The sequence below is a fragment of the Schistocerca gregaria genome, chromosome 5 (genome assembly GCF_023897955.1).
Source record: "Schistocerca gregaria isolate iqSchGreg1 chromosome 5, iqSchGreg1.2, whole genome shotgun sequence".
Classification (NCBI taxonomy): domain Eukaryota; kingdom Metazoa; phylum Arthropoda; class Insecta; order Orthoptera; family Acrididae; genus Schistocerca; species Schistocerca gregaria.
The window spans coordinates 284173009-284193607 of NC_064924.1; the positions used below are offsets into that span (position 1 = coordinate 284173009).

The following is a 20599-nucleotide window of genomic DNA, read 5'->3' on the forward strand; positions in this document are numbered from 1 at the left end:
CAAATAGCTTGGAAGAGGAATTGTAGGGAATGGACAGTGTCGTTATGAATACGACTAACAAAAGTAAAAGAACAGTAGGGTAGTTGACATAAATTAGGTAGTGCTGAGAAAATGACAGCGAAAGCAGTAGATAAGTTTCGCTACTTGGGCAGCAGCAGAACAGATCGCTGAGGCAGAAACTATGTAGAATGTAGGGAGGCATTTCTCAAGAGGAATTAACATCCAATATAGAACATATCACTCCTCAAATGGTTCAAATGGCTCTGAGCACTACGAGACTTACCTGAGGTCATCACTCCCCTAGGACTTAAAAGAACTAAATCCTAACCAAGCTAAGGACATCACACACATCCATGCCCGAGGCAGGATTGGAACCTGCGACTGTAGCAGGCGCGTGGTTCGGGACTCAAGCGCCTAGAACCGCTCGGCCACCGCGGCCGGCTTATCACCCTTCAACGGAGTGTGCCGATACGAAAGTGACACAGAGGACGAGTAGAGTCCTGCTTGAATGTCTGTCGGTGAGCACTTGAACTCGAAAAGAAAACGCCCTAAATTCGAATCTCGGTCCGGCAGTACCAGGAATTTTACATATCTAAAATAGATTTTGTTTGCTAGTCTTTTATCAAACTTTTTGAGTGAAGTGAAACCTTGAACGGAAGATAAACGTGCACAAAAATTTCTGGCAACGCAACAGCTTTTGAAATAGGGTGCTAAAAGCCTAGCCCTTAGCGGTCGAATTGAGAAGGGCGACTCAGGATATGTGGAAGAGGAAATTATAGTCACATAACGTAGTTAATAGGGCAATAAAACAAACAAAAACTGTAGTTACTATGGACTAAGACAACAGAAGATATGTCGTCGAAGCTATGATATTACTAGAAGTATGAATTATTTATTGCAAAAATGTAGTCAGTGACATGAAACAATCTATAATAAATTACCTACTTGACAACATTATCGGAGGCAACAAATTGTGCCTGTCAGCAACAGCACGATCTCTTCTCGCAGTGTACACACTTTACAAAAACAGATTGATCACTGCTCTTACGGAAACCTTTCCGTTAATCCTTCTATGCAGTATTATAAGTGTTTGAAATAGGCCAGGAAAGTATTTGGCGTAGTCGCATTGAAAAAGTAACAAATTTAAGTTGGAGAAATGTACCGCCGAGAACTGGAAATACACGAACGACTGTAGGCGTAAGAGGTGGTCTCTCTGCCACAGGTTAATGCTACTGTCAGAGAACGTAATTGTATCTGATAAATTTCACAAAATTTTTGTATGGGCGGAAGAAGGAAACTTCGGCAAGTTGCAGTGCCTGTGCTCTTTTGCTTGAATCAGCTTCTCTATGAACTGAATTGAATTCCTTAAAGAAGTACAGGGTTGTAGAATCCATCTTTGATTTCCAGGACTCAAACGAAGGCCTGGCCACATTATTTAGTCTAGGAAGACTTTTAAGACCATCTTCTTCATTAGCATATTTGTTAGCAAACGCCTTAATGTTCGCTAAATTTATATTCATATTTGCAGGAAAAAGACCGGTAGGGTCCGATTAAACGACATGCAAATGTGGTTTCAGTTTACCATCAATCACAACTGCAGACATTATCATACGAGAAGTGTGTGGGTGCCGCTATGAACTCATCAGCACCAAAGACATGCTTACTTCCCGTACACAGGGGGAATCCGTCCAGACCGTAATTCTTTATCAAATCTTGGCCAGCGTTAATTATTTCAGCTGATGATAAACGGATTTCCTCAATGATACCTGATTTCTCTAACGAATTGATAAGCTTTCAGTTAAATATCGGCATCCCCTTCAACCAGCAGTTTGTTAACTTCACGGTTTTTTTTACGACAGACAATCTAAGTCTTAGTTAAATTTCTTTACCCACGAGTTGGAAACTTTGAACTGCAATGAACTGTAAGGGTCAATTCCCTTATTTTCGGTGATCAGTCTCAGTATGCAGTCATGTATTACTGCGTTTTCCTGCTGTTTTGCTATAAAATAAAGCAATTCACGATTTACTAAATCTTCAATAATTTTTGGGTTTGACAAATAACGTCAGTTTAGTCTGTTTCGATAAAGGTTTGTAACAGTCTTCTTTATTTTCCTTTCCTGTCAATACTGCAGTAATTTTCAGTCACAGTATCATATCAGTTGCTAATCCAGGAAGACATACACGGAAGGACCAAAAGTTTCATCTTTTTGTCCCTCTATTATACTCATTAGCTAGATATCCTTCAGACAACTTCGTTGTCATGGAGCTGATGGGTAATAAGACGAATCGCTGCTTTCTTGGAAATCCGCCATGGGTGACATTACTTCATACCCCACTGCCTTGGCACTATGATGTTTGCTTAATCTGATGCCTCTTCATCTGTTGAAGGTGTAGTAACGTCCGCGACTACAGCGTTCTCTTCTGTCAACTGTTGCTTTATTTGTTCCTAAATGACACACTCTTTTCCAGTAGGTACATCTGCAATACCGAAGTATCCCAACAGTTTAACAGTTACTGCCTAGCTCATTGTCCAGGGTTAAAAGCAAAATCCGTAAACACTTCTCTAACACCAAATAAAAACTTATCACTCACTGTGGCCACTGCACTGCTTGTAGAGCGATACGTACTTTGAAAGCTTTAGTATAGGGGAAGCCTGTCACCGCACCACATATTCCAACCATTGCACCATAGCAGGGCAAACTTTTCAGTGTCTTCCTTTCTAGTCGGTAACTTTTTATTTTGTTATGTTCATTTCTCCGTGACAATAACCACGACTTTCCCTTTCAAGTTCTCAAGGAACTTGAGGTGTCAAGCACCACTTTCACAGAAATTTAAGAAAGTGACGTGAACCTAACCCTCGCGTCACCATCAAAGAAACATAATCACCCGATCTAAGGACAAAGGACGTAGTTCCCACTGCATAAGCTCTTAACAAGACGTAACCTACTCAGAACACGTCAGCGATTTTTCATATCTAAATTCCATCTTGTGCTCCATGCTGAGTGATTAATCTACGCTGATGAACAACATGAAGACTGTTAGACAACGTCATTTAAATTGTTTCAGATCGTCAGCCGTTGCCTTTCGCGTGGTACCTCATGATGCCTCTCGTTGTGGGGTTGATGGTCGTCAGGACTGGAGCTGCTCTAGCAGAGAGGTACCTCGACGTCCAGCTGCCGGAAAATAGGGAATTGGTAAGGCCACAAATGCACGGAAAGATTTACTGCAAACCTATTTAAAGTAAAGGCTCTTATAACACGGTTTTCACCTCAACGTTGCCTGAAAAGTGAAAAAAATTTCAAAAATAGTTCTGAAGGGAACGACTTACTAACAGTACTACTGGATTCTTATGCATAGGAAATAGTTCTTCATAAACTTCACAAAGATAAAGCCTTAAAAGGTGAGATGAAAACATTTATTACAACATTTATTACAACATTTATTACAACATTGATGTCTTACGTACTTACATCGTTTGTGAAGACTTGCTGCCGGCCGGGGTGGCCGAGCGGTTCTAGGCGCTACAGTCTGGAACCGCGCGACCGCTACGGTCGCAGGTTCGAATCCTGCCTCGGGCATGGATGTGTGTGATGTCCTTAGGTTAGTTAGGTTTAAGTAGTTCTAAGTAGTTAAAAGTTCTACGGGACTGATTACCTCAGATGTTAAGTCCCATAGTGCTCAGAGCCTGACGACTTGATGTCTATTCTTTGTGCACTTGTGCCTCGAACCACACTTTCCGCAAATACTTAAGCTTGTTGAGCATTATGTGCTAGCTCGTAGCACTGCTGCCAACGTTAATTTCTCAAAGTTCCTTATGAATGGAATGATTGTGATAGTCTGGTACTACCATGAATTGAGGGTCTAACTGAATGCGTTAAATTTCGTACGCACTGACAGTACGAAATGGCAGTACGAAATGGCAGTACGAAATGGCAGTACGAAATGGCAGTACGAAATGGCAGTACGAAATGGCAGTACGAAATGGCAGTACGAAATGGCAGTACGAAATGGCAGTACGAAATGGCAGTACGAAATGGCAGTACGAAATGGCAGTACGAAATGGCAGTACGAAATGGCAGTACGAAATGGCAGTACGAAATGGCAGTACGAAATGGCAGTACGAAATGGCAGTACGAAATGGCAGTACGAAATGGCAGTACGAAATGGCAGTACGAAATGGCAGTACGAAATGGCAGTACGAAATGGCAGTACGAAATGGCAGTACGAAATGGCAGTACGAAATGGCAGTACGAAATGGCAGTACGAAATGGCAGTACGAAATGGCAGTACGAAATGGCAGTACGAAATGGCAGTACGAAATGGCAGTACGAAATGGCAGTACGAAATGGCAGTACGAAATGGCAGTACGAAATGGCAGTACGAAATGGCAGTACGAAATGGCAGTACGAAATGGCAGTACGAAATGGCAGTACGAAATGGCAGTACGAAATGGCAGTACGAAATGGCAGTACGAAATGGCAGTACGAAATGGCAGTACGAAATGGCAGTACGAAATGGCAGTACGAAATGGCAGTACGAAATGGCAGTACGAAATGGCAGTACGAAATGGCAGTACGAAATGGCAGTACGAAATGGCAGTACGAAATGGCAGTACGAAATGGCAGTACGAAATGGCAGTACGAAATGGCAGTACGAAATGGCAGTACGAAATGGCAGTACGAAATGGCAGTACGAAATGGCAGTACGAAATGGCAGTACGAAATGGCAGTACGAAATGGCAGTACGAAATGGCAGTACGAAATGGCAGTACGAAATGGCAGTACGAAATGGCAGTACGAAATGGCAGTACGAAATGGCAGTACGAAATGGCAGTACGAAATGGCAGTACGAAATGGCAGTACGAAATGGCAGTACGAAATGGCAGTACGAAATGGCAGTACGAAATGGCAGTACGAAATGGCAGTACGAAATGGCAGTACGAAATGGCAGTACGAAATGGCAGTACGAAATGGCAGTACGAAATGGCAGTACGAAATGGCAGTACGAAATGGCAGTACGAAATGGCAGTACGAAATGGCAGTACGAAATGGCAGTACGAAATGGCAGTACGAAATGGCAGTACGAAATGGCAGTACGAAATGGCAGTACGAAATGGCAGTACGAAATGGCAGTACGAAATGGCAGTACGAAATGGCAGTACGAAATGGCAGTACGAAATGGCAGTACGAAATGGCAGTACGAAATGGCAGTACGAAATGGCAGTACGAAATGGCAGTACGAAATGGCAGTACGAAATGGCAGTACGAAATGGCAGTACGAAATGGCAGTACGAAATGGCAGTACGAAATGGCAGTACGAAATGGCAGTACGAAATGGCAGTACGAAATGGCAGTACGAAATGGCAGTACGAAATGGCAGTACGAAATGGCAGTACGAAATGGCAGTACGAAATGGCAGTACGAAATGGCAGTACGAAATGGCAGTACGAAATGGCAGTACGAAATGGCAGTACGAAATGGCAGTACGAAATGGCAGTACGAAATGAAGTGATAAGGAAGGCCCTTGAAGACATTTACCAGGACGGAGTTAAATATTAGTGAAATCATGTGAGACAGGCTCTGCCTGAGACTGATAAAAATAATTCAGCGTAACGAGTAACTAATGTTGCACTTACTAGGCGTATTGCAGACTTGCTGATCTGGTGGGAGGAATAGTATTTGGCTAAGGTGAATTGCTCACAGTGTGCCAAATCTGTAGAAACATTCAGAATATTAAAAAATTTTATTGCATTTTTAATGGTTTAGTTCAGAAATACTTCGGAAGTTATGTGACGTGTGTGAAATCCAATGTACGTATCTTGTTTCTCTCGCGACCTAGGCATTTTACATGAACATAAAAGTTCCTGAGCTTCATCAGAGATACAAGAAATTAGCGTCTTACAATATGTCTTCTCGGTCTTATTTGAAAAGAAAATAGTGAATATATTTTACTTTAACTTCTATATATTTCTAGATAAACAAGAAATAATTAGCTATTCAAATATCACCCATAGAACTTAAAACATTTACATTTTTATAAGCTGAATCGAGTGATAAATTTTATTAAGATCAGCTGTATGTGCGTTGGTATGTATCTAGACCTACGAACTGGAAAGAGCAGCACAGTGTAATAAGAGATGGACTAACTACAATGTCGTTCATACAGTGCCAAAAATGTGTGCCAAGAATTGTTACTCTCTCAACAGGTGAGGTGGCTCGAAAGAGAACGCATTGAGCTGGAAGAGATTCAGGCTGAGGAAGCGTGCAACATCCGCACCCAGTTGGTCGACATAAACGTAAGTAGCTGCGCTAGCACAGTACAAAGAAAACCTTGCTGAAACTGTGAAAGGTTTTTCTGGAAACCAGGACGTTTGGGCATGTTTAAAGTTCCACATGAGTAAAACTAACAATCTTTGTCGGAAATGAGATAAGAAATGTTCCTCTTGGAATATGAACTTCAGCACTGTGCACCATTGCACCAAGTGGAAGGATTAGCGTGGATTGAATCGTGGAAAAGCAGCTCATTGCTAACGAAACTTCTTGCGTAAGACGTTTTCGAAGATAAATATTACATTAATAGTATGATGACTAGAACTGTACATAGACAAGAACGTCTACGAAACAGATTCCCTGAGCTGTGAAACGACTTAAAGTATATTATTTGCAGGCATTCTTCCTCAGTTGCTACACGTATAAAACTGTGCACTAGAAAATGCAGTCTGACATTTATTAACAAATATATCATTGTATCACCTAGATTCATTTCTCTTTTTCATTTATGAAAACAGTAAGTGATAAATAACAATCCTGTTTAATAGTTCGCTAATTTATATGTCCAACCAGGAAACAAAGGAAAGCACATCATTTTACATACTCTAGTTTTCCTATCACTAATTCTTCGGCTATTTGGGCGACAGTATCTCACCCCAAGGGCAAGTGAGAGAGCTGAGCACCTTCCCCCTTCTCCACCCTCTGACGAGTCGACTTGTTATGTCGGAAATATTCAGCGTCCATTACTATTTATTTTTATTCCGAATTTACGCAAGGGGAGGGACCGAATCTGGAATGAAGTACATCTTGATAATTGAACGAAATGCTACCCCTGAACCACGATGACACTTCTAGATACTGCGCTCAGCGTCTGCAAGCCTGATAGCTCTATTCAATATACAAGTAGGATGTTCATATTCACAGGAAATGTACGTTAGTACGCTCTGCAGAAATAATTATTTGAACCACGTCGCTCAGAGTTGAATGTCAACATAGATATCACGGTGCAACACCACCTACCGCTAAAATATGCCCGTGGCTCTCGTTGTCACCATAAGCCGAAGGTAATCGATCAGTGTGACTTGAGACGTGTAGGATGCCTCGCGGACGTATGAGAGAGCTGTTCCATCAAATCAGTGAGTTTGAAAGAGTACACATTGGCGTGAGAAAGTGGTGCATCCATGCGGAAAGTTGCTGCTCGTGTGGAACGAAGTATTTCAATAGTGCCACTGTTTGTGTGTGGAATGGTTCACGGAAGGCCGTAGTACACGATGGTATGGGTCAGGTCGGACCACCCAAAGCACCCACAGAGATCGGAACAACATTCGAATGGCATTGCAGGATAGATCTACGTAATCCTCGGCTCTGGAGAAATAGTGGAACAGCGTAACACGTGTGACAGTCTGTTGCTATTTTATTACACAAGGATGCTTCGTTCACTTACCCACCTACCTTCGGTGACTGAACAAACGTGCTAGACAGCAATGATGCGTAAAACGTCACGCGGCGCAGGAATGGCATCAGATGTTACCGGACGAATCATGATTGTGTATAGAATGAGATTTTTTCTCTGCAGCGGAGTGTGCGCTGATATGAAACTGCCTGGGAGATTAAAACTGTGCCCGACCGAGACTCTGACTCGGGACCTTTGCCTTTAGCGGGCAAGTGCTCTACCATCTGAGCTACCGAAGCACGACTCACGCCCGGTACTTACAGCTCTACTTCTGCCAGTATCTCGTCTCCTACCTTCCAAACTTTACAGAAGCTCTTCGGCGAACCTTGCAGAACTAGCACTCCTGGAAGATAGGATACTGCGGATACATGGCTTAGCCACAGCCTGGGGGATGTTTCCAGGATGTTACCGGGCGTGAGTCGTGCTTAGGTAGCTCAGATGGTAGAGCACTTGCCCGCGAAAGGCAAAGGTCCCGAGTTCGAGTCTCGGTCGGGCGCACAGTTTGAATCTGCCAGGAAGTTTCATGATTGTATGTGTTTGAAAATGACGGCCGCATTTCTGTTTACCACAGACAGGAGGACCGGAATCAGTGACTGTACTCGCGTAAGACATACAGGGCGAACTCAAGGCCTTACGGTGTGGGGTGCTATTGGATACAACAAAAAATCAGAGTTGGTATGTTCCAGGGCACTGGGATCACTGCGACCTAAGTGAATGACCTCCTGCGACGCGTAGCCATACCCTGTCCGAACAATACACATTATGCTATTTTAGAGAGACAATGCACGACCTCACGTTGCTTGACGGACACGTGCCTTCTTGGAGTCACAGGATGTTAGCCTTTGGCCATGGCCCACTGGATCAGACGGAGCAGCGCTTTGACCCAATGCCACCCATCACAGATAAACTTCGGAACCAAGTGAATGCAGCTTGGCCGGCCGTTGTGGCTGAGCGCTTCTAGGCGCTTAGAGTCCGGAACAGCGTTGCTGCTACTGTCGCAGGTTCGAATCCTGCCTCGGGCGTGGATGTGTGTGCTGTCCTTAGGTTAGTTAGGTTTAAGTAGTTCTAAGTCTAGAGAACTGATGACCTCCGATGTCAAGTCCCATGGTGCTCAGAGCCATTTGAACCATTCGAATGCAGCGTGGATAACTATACGACAGTACGGCATTCGTGCCTTACACGAGTAGATTCCATCACGTATGGAACAGATCAGGGCCCGTTGTGGACAATGTGCCTACTAGGCAGCAGAACACATGCTTAACCGAGGTGACCGAAATGCAAGTCATACAGGGTGCGTTCCGAAAGTAATGCAATTATTTTTCTTAAAGTAATTTATTGAACAGATTTGCACAAACACTTAAAATTCTTCAAAGTACTGTCCTTGGGCCTCTACACATTTTTTCCAGCGACTCTGCCATGACCGGTACGCGCCCTGGAAGGCGTCTTCTGGGACCTCTCGCAAGGTCTTCGTCACGGCGGATTGGATCTCGTCTATGGACGAAAAACGGGTTCCTTTCAGGGCTGACTTAATCCTAGGAAACAAAAAGAAGTCAGCTGGGGCGAGGTCAGGACTATAGGGGGGGGGGGGGGGGGGGGAGCGTTGGCACCTGGTGTTTGGCCAGGAACTCGCGGACTCGTAGCGCGTTGTGGCAAGGCGCGTTGTCGTGATGGAGTTGCCAGGTAGTGGAGATGTCCTTTCTCGTCCTGACGACCCTTTTGCGGAGTCTTTCCAGCACATCCACGTAGTAGGCAGCGTTAACTGTCTGTCCTTGAGGAACAAACTCCTTATGGACCACTCCTTTGCTGTCGAAAAAGACAATGAGCATTGTTTTCACTTTTGATTTGCTCATTCTTGCCTTTTTGGGCTTGGGGGACTGATCAGTGTGCCACTCAGAGCTTTGGCGTTTTGTTTCTGGGTCGTATTCAAAAACCCAGGTTTCATCACCAGTGATGACGTTGTCCAAATAATCAGGTTCAATTTCAACACGTTGCAAAAGTTCACTTGAAATTTCCGCGTCGGTTGGTTTCCGTGACACGGTCGGCGCGCAAAGGTTTACAATAACAGACGTCCTGCCGCTCCTACAGCTCGGAGAGCACTGAAACCGGTTTCGCGGCAAAGCTTAGCGTCCCCCCCCCCCCCCCCCCCCACCACCTACTCCATGTGGCCCGCTCCCACTCCGACTACTAGGAGCGGCGCGGGAAATTCAATTGCATTACTTTCGGAACGTACCCTGTATCTGCGGAACATACTTAAGTACATGTCCTTTGAATAAGAACGTCCTACCTGTAATGTGTATGTAGCTGTTTCCTAGCTTGTGTACTTCCGGATAACTTTTAAATCAGTGTCCAGTTGGGTTTGAGAGAGCGCTTCTTGGCAACATACATGCTTTCTTCGGATTATGTTCTCCACATAGTAAAATACTTTCTGGTGTGTGAATCGTTAAAAGGTGGTAAATTTGTTCCAGAATACCACGCACAGCTTTCTAAGTACGTGGCCATTCAACATTCCGTACGTGGCGGCGCAACAACTTGGGATCATCCCGGTGAGAGTTGATAAGGTACGTAACTTTCCTCCGAAACACCCTTGCAACTGCATGTTCTAGTTCGCAACTTGATGAAATGTCAATTGTTTTTAACGTCGCAGAGCATTGGTAGGCGTTTGTCTACATCTCAGATGTTTATTAAAATACACACCTGTTGCATAATGGCGCTAGAAGCGCCACTACGGTACAAGCAAGGTTTGCTTTAAATACACGCTGTAACGGTCGTGAGCGTTAATTACCTTTGAGATTGGACTTGGTGAGTTGTTAGTCGGGAATGACTTAAAGGCGACATTGTCAGCCCTCTCAGTTCGGACGAGATCGTTTAATGGGGCAATGAGAAGCCGAATTTTCCTGAGGCAATTTTGCAAGCAGACTCGGCAGGAACGTACCTCACTGCTGGCAGCAGTTGTCAAGAAATGGTCGCTAGAAGACTGTGCTACGGATGGCCACGTGGCCGTACCAAAAGGGGAAACCCTCGTGTACGGCGTACGGCTCTGAGGCTTCGTACTCAAACTGCATCACCCATTTGAGCAGTAGTTTGCTCCACAGTGACGCAAAAAACTTTTACAAATTGTTTATTAAATATTCTTTAAAGTACGAGGTTAATCCCAAAAGTAAGGTCTCGTATTTTTTTATAAGTACATAGACATGTTTGTTTCTACAATTGATTACATCACTTTCCAACTTGACATTTAGCTATATTTCGACTTAATCACCATTTCTGTCGATGCTTTTTTTTTTTTTTTTTTTTTTTTTTTTTTTTTTTTTTTTTAAAGACGCTGTGGCAGTTCAGGTATGCCCATGTCACACCAGCTCACCGCCATGCTGTTCAGAAAGTTACGAACCTCTTCTTTCAATTCGTCACCACCCAGTTGTCCTGTTCGGCTGCAATGCGGTGAAAAAATGCGCGGGAAGCATGAATTCGTTGCCTCATGTGGTCCTCTGTCAGCATGCGTGGCACCCATCTCGCGCAAACCTTCCGGTAGTTTGTTTACGTTAAAATTGTGAGCGGTGCTTCGGGAAACCTGAGGAACCAACGTGCAGAAATCATTCAGGGTGATCCGCCAATCTTCACGCGTGTTTTGCTCAATCTTCAACACAGTCTCCTCAGAAACTGAAGATGTCCCGCTCTTTTGTCCGTCGTGAATGTCGGTCCGACCAGCTGCAAACTCGCTACACCACTTACGAACAAATTTGACATCCATGCACGACTCACGTCCGCAGCTCGTGGTCGTGCGGTAGCGTTCTGGCTTCCCACGCCCGGGTTCCCGGGTTCGATTCCCGGCGGGGTTAGAGATTTTATCTGCCTCGTGATGACTGAGTGTTGTGTGATGTCCTTAGGTTAGTTAGGTTTCAGTAGTTCTAAGTTCTAGGGGATTGATGACCATTGATGTAAAGTACCATAGTGCTCAGCCATTTGAACAATGCAAGACTCGCCATACACTTCCGCCACTTGGCGATGGACTTCAATCGGAGCAGTGCCCTTTGCGTTCAAAAACTGAATAATTGCGCGCAATTCGCACTTGGCGGTAACATCCAGCGGGAGCTCCATTCTCAACGGCTACCGAGCCAAGACCGAGCGCCTCAGCATGGTGTGCGCTTGTTTATACACACACACACACACACACACACACACACACACACACACACACACCGCGTGAAGCACTCTTCATAACACTGTGACTGCCACACACAGTTCAGTACTTCCAAAAAATAGACCTTACTTTTGGGATTACCCTATTAAAAAAGCTTCTAATGCCTATCCTGCAATTTTCCTATCACAGTTAAAGCTACCTGCAACCACACTCACAGCGTTCAGAACATGAAAGGGCGGTGAGTAAGCATCAGAAAGTATAGTTAGCTGCAGTCATGCAACAACATGCATTCGGAAGTACCAAAACAGTAACATTACGTAGCTGGAAACGTCACCGTGAACAAGCTGTGTTGTAGACAGTAGTTTATCAGATTGACGATCATACATATAGTCCAATTTCATGAGTAGAAGTTGGATAAAAAGCTCACGACTTGCAACAGTATAGCACGCATTATAATCAGATACTGTGCTTTCGATTAAACTTCGACACATGCAACTGGACAATTACCTATATGACCGTCAGTCAGAGAAATTACTGTTTACACTCCGGATTGCCCACGGTGACATTTTTCAGCTACATGGTTTACAGTTTATGTACGAGGGTGAGTCAAATTAAAACCTCAAATTTTTAATACCAAATCGAAATTTAGCGCCGTTATCCTGTAATTTGGTAAGCGTGCTACAAATAGGGTGCAGAATGGCCTGCAGGTGGCAGCATAGTGCAGATGCACACATACCGTCGCGGTATCAATATAAAGATGGACGCCCCACTTCAGACTTGCACCAGGGAAGAACAACATTCTGTTGTTCGGTATTTGCGTAGTGAAGGTGTGAAACCTATTAAAATTCATCCACAAATGAAGGTCCAGTGCGGTGATGCATGTTTCACAGCAGCAAGGCAACGAATGGAGTAGGAAGTTCGCAAATGATGTGACTTCAGTGGAAGATGCTCCTCGTCCAGGTCAGGCATAACGAGTTGTGACACCACAGAACATTGTAGCAGTTAAAGCCACAGTGGAGGAAACCGCCGAGTGACACTGAATGACATTGCAGCATGTTTACAGACTAGTCATGAATCAGCACACCACATTGTGCATGATAAGCTCCAGTTTCACAAAATGTCTACAAGATGGGGTGCCATGGCAGCTGACTCCTGAAACGAGAGAACGTGTTGATGCTTCTGAATTCCTTCGGCGCTTTGAACGAGAAGGTGACGGCTTCCTTGCAAGAATAGTTACTGCGGACGAAACCTGGGTTCACTTTCTGCAACCGGACACGAAGAGAGAGAGCGAGCAAGGAATGACACCATTCCTCACCACCAAACGCAAGAAGTTTCGAACAGGACCATCAGCAGGAAGGTTATGCTGGCACAGTTTTGGGACGAAAAAGGCGTCATTCTGGAGCACTACATGCCTAGAGGGACCACTGTCACCAGTGCATCATTCACAGATCTCCTAAAAAATCATCTGCGGCTTACAATCAAATCAAAGCTGACGTGGATTGCTGTCAGCAGGTGTCGTTCTGCAATATGTCAATGCAAGGCCCCACGCTGCCCGTACAACAGTTGCAACAGTCCAAGACTTGCATTCTGAGTCTTCCTCATCCACGAAACTCAACAGAACTTGCCCCAAGTGATTTCTATGTTTGAGTGGTCCAAAGACGCAATGGGAGGAAAGAAGTTCCGTTCTGATGAAGAGGTACGCCACGCGGTGCATGATTGGTTGCGCGGACTACCAAAAGAATTTTTTTCAAAGGAATTCCAGCACTTTGTAAGCGCTGGAGGACTTGCATTGAGCGTGGGGGACATGTGTGTTGAAAAGTGATACAGCTTTGTACCACTTGTGCACAATATTTTAAAAAATATTTAAAGTTTCATTTGACTCACCCTTGTACTTAAGAATACATGTTGCATGGCTACAGCTAACGCTGCTCTCCAACGCTTATTCACGCTTTTCCATATTTTGAACGATCTGAAGATTACTGCAGACAGTAACCGAAACTAGTAATCGAACTTTGATAGAAAATTGTGGTCTAGGCATTGAAAGTTTCTACTTTCAAATTTATTTAATAAACATTAACAAAGGCCTCTCCCCCCTGCCAATATCAGGCTGTACTGTTAACAATCGGTTACTTTAGGGATAACTCAGTCATAAGACCTGTAGTGTGCATTCCACTGACCCCGAAATATCGCATTTCGCGGCTTAGTGATGTCAGCCGAGAGCTCATGGGAGGGCAGGGTAGAAGTCGGTTGTATTCACGATGAAAATTGGCTCTGCCTCAGGTGCTAGTGATAGCCGTGTTACGAGGAGGCCAGTTGAGGGTCTGTGGGCGAGCCTGGGTTACGATTACATAAAAGAGCAGGAGCATCCTGTTTGCACTTGCGATCTGGTGATGGGACTTGTTGTGCTGCCGTTCGTGAACAGCGTTTCAGGGAATGTTTTCCAAGCGGATAACGCTCGTCCACATACGTTACTATAATCAAACATGCTCCGCTCTGTGTCGACGTGTTGCCTTGGCCTGCTAAGTAACAGGTCATGCCTCCAATCAAGTAAATATGGGACATAATCTGACGACGATAGAGCAGCATGGAGAGCTGTATCAAACTAGTCTCAGGCCTGAAGACAACAACAATAATAATAATCTGACGACACCGTCATCGACAAACAGCATTAACACTCACTGTATTGATCCACAAAGTGCAACAGGCGTGGAATACTATCGGACAAGTTGATATCCAGCACCTGTACAGCACAGTGCAAGCACGTTTGCATGCTTACGTTAGACATTCAGGCTGCTAAAACAGTTGTCAGCCTTTAACATATCAAGTGGCTTATCTCGCGCTTACAGTAAACTGTTGTGCAATATTAACCACCTAAAAATGTTACATCGATAAATGTTTGCCCAAAATTGTATTACTCTGCATTATTTTTGGTAAGCCGATTTTTTCCATCAGTGTATCTAAATACAAGCTAATGTTCTTAAAAGGTTCTGCCTTTTGTCGGAATCGCCTTAGATTTCGATATTGTGAACGTAATCTGAAAGATTTTCCGTTATTCTGTATATTATCACTGTTTTCACATTGGCTGCTTTAGCCATTACACTGACCATGCTGTAGTTCTTACTGAGCTGCTTACACAATTTTCGGAATTTTGTGGATGTTACCCTTAATGTCTAATGGTATGTTTCTACACTCGCAGATCCTACAAATAGATCTGAATAGTCGTTCGATCAACATTTCTCATAGTGAATTTAGAAATTACTAATATTAGCTTCACATTGCGCCCTTTTGGCATCAGTTATTCAAAGCGAAAATTAAAGTAACTCCTCAGAGTGAACTTAATCGCATGTATGTTCCAGCAATCATCAGGTACTGAATTAACGTCGTTGCCGCGCCTGGAGCCCTTGACGAGGCCCTCCTCGTCAGACTCGTCGTCGACCCTGACTGAAGTAGCAAAACGTGCGACACCCAAAAGAGAGGTTAGTACCGGTTGTTGGGAGCATGACCATCTGTAGAAGGAACTTGATTTTCAGCAACAGCACCACCATATCAACTGGAACTCGTCACTGTGTTCGTCGAACCATTCCATCGCACTCTAAACCTTGCGGCATAACACATTACCTTACCGAAAAATGCCACTGCTTTGGGGAGACATGAGTCATGAAGGGCTGTACGTGGTCTGCAAACAGTGTACGATACTCCTTGGCCGTCATGATGCCTTTACGTGCTCCACTCAACCCATGCGTGTCAACGTCTCTCCCACAATGCAAGGTGTCAAGGAGCTGGTCCCCTGGAAGACGACTAATTCGTACTCTATCAGCATGCTGAAGATACCGGGATTTGTCAGGCCATGCAACGCTTTGCCACTGCGCCAACGTCCAGTGTTTATCACGTGCCCTTCGGTACAGAGCCGAGTGGAGAGTCTGAATCAGTCTGACGGTTCTACAACAGTGTCAGTTGTTGCTGAACAGATTGAGATGCAGTTAGCAACAGCACCGTTATCTTTACCTCGGTATCTATATACTGCAGAATCAGTTTTGACACCATCCTATCCCCACCAAGCTCAAAAAATTCAAGCTGATTCAATTCATGGTTAGGCAGAAACGCAAGGTCCCTGGACAACTGCCGACCTATTAGCATCACCAATGTGATATGCAAACTACTTGAAAGGATGGTTGCCCGCTTATTATACTTGGTTCTCAAGTCTTCAGATCTTTTTTCCTATCAGTGTGGTTTTCAGGAGAAGCAAACAACAACCAACCATATGGTGACCACGTATCCCCCCCCCCTTCTAGATGACCCCTCTGGGATCCGATTTGCGACTTTAAGTCCCCTTTTGCTCAATCGTGGGCTGCCTCTCGGGAGGCTACTCCCTGTGTAATAAACTTGAGCCAATCAAGACGACTACCACCACGTGGCGTTATTCCCTCTGCCTCTCCCAGCGGGTATATACCATCTGCCGTCCTATCGGCCATACCAGATGGGCAAAACATTCTTTTTTACTCCACAATGAGCCCCCCCCCCCCCCCCCCCCCCCGCCCCGTAGATGGGGGCTCCCCACACGGTTATCCATATTTTGCCGAACTGCCCCGTCTTTTAGCATTTTGCACTAAATATGCTTTCTCACCTTCCTTGTCCCTGGTATTACCAGAAGTCTTTCACATGGTTACGCCTGCCGTAGGTTTTTTCGCGAAAGTGGTTTGTCCTTAATAATACGTGATCGTTCCGCAAACAGCACCTTTCTACCTATTCACATTGCGGAAATACACACCATCAAATTTGGCAAAGACAGGTTTGGAACGCCTTACACTTCAAACGTAATTACTGTTAAAGTCTCTCTACACCTGTGCTCCATTAAACAAACAGGGTGTCTGTAGAGCTGGTGTACTTGAAAACAGCCTCAATCCTATGATCAGACGAATTTACACACCACTTACCTGCCAGGAAGATTCTAGAGTTCTAGACTAGGTATGTCTGCGTCCATTTACATGGAAGGCATCATGCCTCTAAATAGTAAGTCCTGTATTTGGAGCTCAGTTATTGTGTGCCCTACTGCAGCAGCTTCTTCAGCCTGACTGTAAAAAAAATTGCTTGGTTATCCCAGTATGTGATGTCACTAACGTGATGTCGCCTTTCCGCGTATACACATTTCATTGTTGTGTGCAATAGTTTTCAGTCCCGGTAGCACTAAGAATTCTTAAAGCAGATAGTTGAAAGCTGAGCGGTACATCAGATGGCATTATCTCGAGATAATTTAGAGCTTCTGGCATTGTAAAGTTCTGCGGCCACAACTTTTGCCTCAGTCAATTTCAATAAACCAGTACCCTAAAGACTGGAATCGTAGAACGCGCTGCCAACAGTAGGTTTTGGATAGACCAGTATGGATATGGACTACTAGAAATGTTACTCTAATAGCGCCAGAAGTTCTTGGCACAAAACGCCATCTCTTACTTGCCACATGTAGTGTTTATTGTGGAATTAATGGCCTTCTATCAGGACCTCCTTTTAATACAAATAGTCCTCTCACGCGAGTTTACTTATGTATGGACCCAACAAGTGCCCTGCACCCTGTTTTTCGGTGTATTTCCCACCACCCCTTAGTCTCTGCCATCCACAACCACCTCAATGACCTTGGTGGTGATGCTTATTTGAGTGACTTCGTTTAGGTTCCTGAACACATACGTATTGCAAGCAATGAACTTGATACCATATACCTGAGACGACCACTTATCCCCTACTCTGACTCCCTCCCTCCCCCCCCCCCCCCCAGATTCACATAAAATCCCTCCCTGTGTGTCCAGTTGTGGACTGGCTCTAGGTAGGCTACCCCCTCGTCTAATAAACTTCGTGCATGAGACATTCTCACTTCTGCCTCTCCTGACCGGAATCTACCATTCTCTGCTGTCTTCTTACTGATTGTACTAGATTGACTCATCGTTTTTTTATGCGGCAATGAGCTGCCACCCTCTGTAGTTGCAGGGCTCTACGCACTAAATATGCCCTCCCGCTTCCTTGTACTGGGTGTCAGAATACGACCCTTGCATCGTCACGTACGTTATTGGTTTCCTTAGTGAAGAGGGTTTGTACCCTGAGTCTTCATCTCGAGCGAGTCCAACAGGTACCGTAGATGTTGCTTGTGGAGGCCTTGACCTTGCCTGTACACCAACCAGGTTCTCCCTGCCTTTCCCCTACATTTTAACTTGATCCATTACGCAGATTTTTCTCCATTTTTCTTTTTGCTTTATCTATTGTCATCCCCATTTGTGTGTGTGTGTGTGTGTGTGTGTGTGTGTGTGTGTGTGTGTGTGTGTGTGTGTGTGTGTCATAACTGGTCGGTGGCAATGCTTGTCCCACCACACATCATTTCTGGGGCACGCATGTTCTGACGGTTTCCAACTCCCTCCCTCCCCTCCCTCCCTCCCTCCCCACCTGTTCTTTTCTCCTCCTGGTGACCCTTTTTTCCCCTCTTTGTTTGCACATTGACTGGACTGTGCTGTTTGTGGTGTTCCTCCCTTGCTCTCTTCCATCCTCGATAACTGGACTCACTGAATCGCTGTTTGAACTCGGCATAAAAGCAGTCGTCTATTTGCAGTGTTAATGTGTGCGTACATCGCTTTACTACTGATAGGAAACACACCATCAGTGAACAGTGTTTGTTGTGTACATCAACCACGATTGTGACAAAGCCACTCGGAAAACGTTATCATGTGACGTAAAAATCGTTGCATACACGGAAATGGGTCACTCTAATCGTCAAATCATAAAACAGGTGAACTGATAAGCATCGTGCTTGATAATTTCGATAGATAGGCGGACGACACGGGAAGAGCAGAAAATATGGACAAGGTCGAAAATTGAGCCATCAGAAAGGCAAATTTTGAGTAAAGAGGACCCCAAACTGTTAATCTCGTCTTGTTGCTGCTTCAGTTACCAGTAACTGTCAGACGTGTACGACAAATTTTAACTTGACATATATCTTGCATTCAAGAAACGACTGGACAGGCCCATTCGAACACCCATATATCATTAGGCTACATTGAAGTTTGCTGAGAAACATATGCCATGGATTTCAGAATGGGTTAGTAATACTCAGTGATGAGAGGCCTAATTTAGATGGGTCGGATGTATTTCCATATTATTGCCATGCTATGATAAGAGAGCAGCAGGTAAGGGAGAACAGAGATTTCGGTGATGGAAATAGGATTTGCGCAGTCTTCTGCGGTAAAGGAAAATCACGCATTGTCTGGGTGAACACTATAATGGACTGTAACCTGCACACAGATGCTACAGACCGAGAGGACTTAAATATGACCTAGGGGTCGAAAGTTCGAACTTTCAACAAGAGAATGCATCTGTTTGATTTCCTCGTCCAAACAAAAATTCGTTGGAAGATAGATAACGATGTCTTGCCGTGGCATGCACGTAGCTCGGATCTGAAACTCTTGGAAGACTTCAGATAATTACTTCCAAAACGTGTTTATCGCAATGTAAGGTAGTTTGAGGCCTTATTTGAGCTGAAAAGAGCTATACGAAAAGAATGGTGACAATTTCACTGCTAAATGAGCTCAATGCCGAGAGATTTTCAATTAGGAAGAACGGAAGTTACACAAAGTACCAACAATGCAATGATAGAACAGGACAGAGGTTGTCTTTATACGAGTTTCCATCCAGGCAATGTAGACGCCTTATTTTGTTAATTGTTACGAAACTGTGAAATTCCGTCATGATTGGTTTACGTGTATCTAGTACTATCATAAGTTTCATACATGTGTGCCTCAAAGATTGTACTCGTTTTGTAGGAACCTTGCTCTTATAGACTTCCAGTACTGTATTTGAGTCCTGAGCTCAGACACACAAAGTCGCACGTAATGTAACATGTCCACAGGCTGAAGAACCGCCGACGACAAATCCAGAGAAAAAAAGACGGACTGCGGGGCAGCCACAGCAATCGGGCTCTCCTGAGCACCATCTGTCCACTGAGAAGGCGGAGAAGGCGGCCATGAGCGTCGTACCTCCACCCCCGCCACAACCATCGGTACCATGTGTGTCCTCGAAGGACCCGCTGGCTGTTGAGGATACCTCTCACTCAGAAGAAGCCACGAGCAGAAAAAAGAAAGCAATCTCGAAAGCCCCAAAGGCCTCGCTCCTCCTCAGTCTGTTTGGGCCGAAATTATTTTAAAATATTTCCGCATAAAATTGTACTATTATTGAGAAAGTATAAACAAGAAATTGTATTAGCCTTAGATGAGACAAGTGTTCTGATATTAGTATTTTAACGTCTATGGAAAGGGAATTTTAATATACCAAAGTTAATACTAAATAAACCATATTAAAGGAAATATAGTTCCATACGAAACCTTGATTTCGTATGCAGGTGACCCAAGAAAAGGAATTCCAAAGTATTTTAGACATATGCCTATAGTGAGTTGTAGCATGCCTTCAAATTGGGAATCCATTAAACTCTGCTCTGGTTAGCAAATCTTCGGACTTAAATCATTCTTCCCATTCCTATCCCTTCCCATACTGGTCATACTTCCTTCAAATCTACAACATTACATTAATTGCCTCAATCTACGCCCAAAATTCCTCCTAGTGACGAGTTCAAAGAATACATACTATACTGCTTCAATACGCTTTTAGATCGCCTAAACAAAAAGTAAAGCACTTCCGTATAATAATAATGGGTTAGCCTCTGCACGTCTACAAGACTTTCTGGAACTGCTCAAAGAACTTTCCTGCTTG

General features: G+C 44.3%; 1 protein-coding gene across 1 annotated transcript in view; it reads left to right on the plus strand.

Moving 5' to 3' along the window:
* Positions 1-20336, plus strand: part of LOC126272423 (uncharacterized) — a 44695-nt gene extending 24359 nt beyond the window's left edge. Inside the window, exons 4-8 of the mRNA XM_049975267.1 lie at positions 3067-3194; positions 6206-6295; positions 10188-10280; positions 15217-15336; positions 19743-20336. Of these exons, the coding sequence (XP_049831224.1) occupies positions 3067-3194; positions 6206-6295; positions 10188-10280; positions 15217-15336; positions 19743-20036 (725 nt within the window). The 3' untranslated portion in view covers positions 20037-20336. The remainder of the gene's footprint in view (positions 1-3066; positions 3195-6205; positions 6296-10187; positions 10281-15216; positions 15337-19742) is intronic.
* Positions 20337-20599: the final 263 nt, after the last annotated feature.